Here is a 4,113-nt window from a genome sequence, read left to right as displayed (position 1 = left end):
ATTTTTAATTGATTTAATGGTTAATTAATTTCATTATTAATCCATTTGTGCAAAGTGATGTGTTTCATAACCTCAGTGAAGTGGGTTTTAAAAAAAAAGCTTGGTCTGCTCAGCTTCAAGCAGCCAAGGACTTTTTGCTGATAAACAACTCACAGCTGGCCCGTCAGTGTGAGAAAGTTACCTTGTTTATTTTCTCACATCTCACCTTCCTCTTGAACTAATTTTCTGTTCTCACCAGCTAACAAGTGGTTAGTCAGTTGTTGTTCGTCTGTTGGCCTGGGAGGATGTCTGTCTCTGAGGAGTGAAGTCCATCTTTTGGACACCTGTGTGGATGGACTAACATGCCGAAAAAGCTGACTGGTTCCAGCCTGGAGCGAGCCCGCTGAGGCTCAAACTGGAGAGGGGAGAGGCATCTCCCTGAGAGCTGTCACGCTGACATTATCCACCTGGGCGGACCTGAATGCCGACTCTCTCAAGAACAAACCCTACCTGCAGTCTCTGTTTGAAGACTTCAAAAGGTAGAAAAGAGTTTTAATGAGATCTACGTCGCTGAGGTCTAGCCACGGAAATGTCTAAGAGATTGACACGCTGATGTGCTGGTCTGGTTGCACTTAAGAACAGTGCCAAATTACTAATCTTCTTTTCCTCCTTTTTCTTAAAACTTAAACTATTACCTTTATTCTCTTATTTACTTAAAACTTAGTTAAGCAGGTGCCAGTAGGTTGCAACACATGAAACTTACTGTTTATGTCAACTCTGAGTGTATTTTTTGTGCGTTATTATAACTTGTGTTTTATTCATATATTTTTATTAATATTTGTATGTTTATTCTGTTCATATATCTAAAAATAAACTACTTTATTTTGAGAAATCTGACAAGTTCTTTTCACATTTATGATCAGAGGAGTGTTTCATTAATTCTGATTTCCTTCTGCAAGATCTTGTGGAACATGACTGTTATGAGATTAAGCTGGTATTAATCTCATATAAGGCAGGGTTCTTTACAAAGGTGACCTTTAGGACTGAACGTTCAGCTTCACAGAGCACAGCATGATGTCGTGTTGATGCTTCAATGAGAACGCAGTCACGCTTAATGCACAGGTCCAGTTCTGACAAAGTTGGAACGTGGTGGAAAAAAATGTAAATAAAAACCAATGCAATGATTCAAAAACCTCATAAACCCATATTTTGTTCACCGTGGTGCAAAGAAAAAAATATCAAATACTCAAGACAATCAGTAAGAAAAGTGCCACAGTACAAAAAGAGCATTTTAGAGAAGTTAAATAACTGAGAAGTAAAGCTGGGCAGAGGTTCAACAGTCTGCAACAACTGCATCTAAAAACAGTGAATTTCAGAATAGTGTTTCAAAACTTTAATATGCCAACAAATAAAGATGTTAGGAATCTGGAGAAATCTCTGTGCCCTAAGGACAAGAAGACTGAAAGTAAATGATTTTTTTGATCCTTCTGCATTAAAACAGTTTTAGACGTCACTGCATGTGAGTCAGAAACTTTAAAGAGATCCACTATTAGTTGTAACATTAGACTTTATTTGATAAACATTTATTTTAACTGTAAAATAAAGACTGTAGGCTGTAAGTCTAATGTTACAAGTAATTCTGGATCCCTTTAAAGATGACATGTCTGATCATTTATCCTAACCTTGTCTTCTGTCTTCCTTCTTCTCAGGATATGTTTCCAGCTCCTTGGTGGTGGAGGAGGCGAGGTGGGAGAGTCGTCACCTTTTACAAGACGACAACGAGTCCAAGCTTTACTCAGAGCCTGAGAAGAACTGCACTGAACCAGGTTAGTGTGTCAATAGAACACTTACCTGAACATTTAATAACGTAAACACAGAACCCTTTAAGTGTTTTATAGTCCTAATAGTTTTGTACTTCAGTCTTATTCAAACATAATTTAATTTGAATAAGCTTATTTTAATGTAGTTACCTCCGCCAAGGGAAGAAAGTAATGTTTTTGGTCTGTCTGTCACTCTCTCTGTCTGTCTGTGGTCAAAATTACTCAAAAACTTGTGGACAGGCTTTCATGAAACTTTCACCATATGTGGATATTGGCCAAAGGAACACACCATTAAATTTTGGTGATGTTCTGGATCATGATGCGGAGCCAGAATTTTTTTTTTCAAGCGAATCAGCCAGGATACACAAAATGTCATTACGTCAGACACATGTCTGTAGGAAACAGGAAGTAGAAGTCGCAAACTCACTGGGACTACACATCCCAGGATGTCTACTATCGGGAAAGTTGTGATTATTCTGTTATCAACTAGCATTGGTGAAGTTACATGCTGGCTGGAGACATGGAGAAAAAAATGTGATTCTCTTCACGGGAATAACAGAAGACATCAAAAGCAGGGGGAAGGGTCCTGCTGCAGTCCAGCCAAAGCTGGTACCAGACAGCAGGAACAGCTGATTTACTATGTGAGGTACCCCCTCCACATAAGAACTTTATTGTGTGATTGGTCAGAAGTTTGTGGGAGTTTGTCTTGAAAGCGCTCAGAAGCTGCATTTTACTTCATCCACTCGCTTAACAAAAAATAGGTGACTGTCCTACCAGGAAGCAGCAGTTTAAAAATATATTAAAACCACTAAAAACTCATAAAAGGGGATAAAACAGACGTTTTACACGATGGAATCTGACTGATGAGAACTTTGGAGCAGTTTGTGGATGAATAACGTCAGGTGACGAGTCTGACTTATTTTTTCCACATCGGACTCCACTGGGAATAAATTCTGTGCATACTGCCTGCTTAAATGTTCCCTACATCAGAACTTATTCAGCAAATGTGTTTCCATCTCTCCTTCTGCGCATTAACTCTATTGTAGGATGGGGGAAATTGGCCTTGGTGGAGGTTTGCACTCTCCAAGTGCTCCTAGTTTTAAAAGATTTCTGTAGAAAGTTTGAAGGGTCCAATGCAGGTAATGAGCAAAATATCCCCATGACTTTATATTAACCTATTAGAAAATAGGCCTACATTTTGGTGTAATTCATGTAAAAGCTGCTGCCAGTCGGACTTGAGTTTAACTATAATAAACCATTCCACGAATGGTCGACTGACATTTGATTTTGAACTGCCTAAAATTTTAAGGTCTTCTACTTTTCATAATCTTACAACTGTTTTTGGTACGTTTGTAGTTTATACATCACGCAGTGTCTCTCTTGTTGCTATGGAACTTATGGCTTTTCACTAAAAAGTGGTGCTTGTGTAAAAAACGTAAAAGGTGTTCAAGTGTTAGCCTGGCCATTGCCTTCCTGCTTAATTCCGTTGATTCTAATTTGCCGTCACTTCTCATCTGGGCTTTCTCCCATTGACATGGATTCCTCCAGTAGAGTTTAAACTGGACCGTGAAGTTTTTCTTTCAGCTGCTCCCATTAGCAGGCGTCAAACTCACAAAAGATTTGATGAATATTTTACGTCGGATGCCCATCCCGTCTAGGTTTGAATGTGCAGCCTCAGAATTGAGACCGTTGCACTGATGGCAGGGCTGCCGCACCCCTCATTTGTTCAAAACACAGCTAACAAATGCATTGGCACACAATTTCCAGTCAGGTCCCACATTTTGGTGTATTTTCTTGTTTTATTTCAAAGCTGTGCCCGTAGTTAAACTGTGTGACACCTGAGTGATGATGCTTCAACATCTGGTGTAAACAGCATCACTCACTGCCTTGATTCATGTGTGGAATTAAACTGTGACTTTTAGAAGTGAGTCCTTTGAACTGTTAACACTTGTGTTCACAGTTCAGATGAGTGTTCACACACATCCACACACCCTTGTACTTGCATCAAACTGAGGACATTGTATTGACTTTCATTCGTTTTGTAACTGCATTTATGCCAAACCCAGACATTTTCCCTAAAACTAACCATTACTGGTCTAAACCTAACACTAACCTGAACCAAAACGTATTTCACACCATACCTCTGAGCCTAACAGAGAGAGCTGTAACCAACAAAGTGGCGTAATTTTTGGAAAGTGAGGACATTTTACGGGTTCTCACAAAACATACGGTCCTCACTCTGTATCAGAAACAAGTGCGCACACACACACACACACACACACACACACACACACACACACACACACACACACAC

General features: G+C 39.5%; 1 protein-coding gene across 1 annotated transcript in view; it reads left to right on the top strand.

Annotated features, from left to right (window-relative positions):
* LOC106537269 (sodium/potassium/calcium exchanger 3) overlaps positions 1–4,113 on the top strand; it is a gene marked incomplete at its 3' end in the record, with an annotated part of 22,921 nt that overhangs the window by 2,768 nt on the left and 16,040 nt on the right. Inside the window, 1 exon segment of the mRNA XM_014034657.1 lies at positions 1,689–1,805. Coding sequence (XP_013890111.1) covers positions 1,689–1,805 — 117 coding nt within the window.

The sequence above is a fragment of the Austrofundulus limnaeus genome, unplaced genomic scaffold (genome assembly GCF_001266775.1).
Source record: "Austrofundulus limnaeus strain Quisiro unplaced genomic scaffold, Austrofundulus_limnaeus-1.0 Scaffold2220, whole genome shotgun sequence".
Classification (NCBI taxonomy): Eukaryota; Metazoa; Chordata; class Actinopteri; order Cyprinodontiformes; family Rivulidae; genus Austrofundulus; species Austrofundulus limnaeus.
The sequence above is the reverse complement of the archived record's forward strand: the minus strand, read 5'-3'. Positions and strand labels throughout refer to the sequence as shown.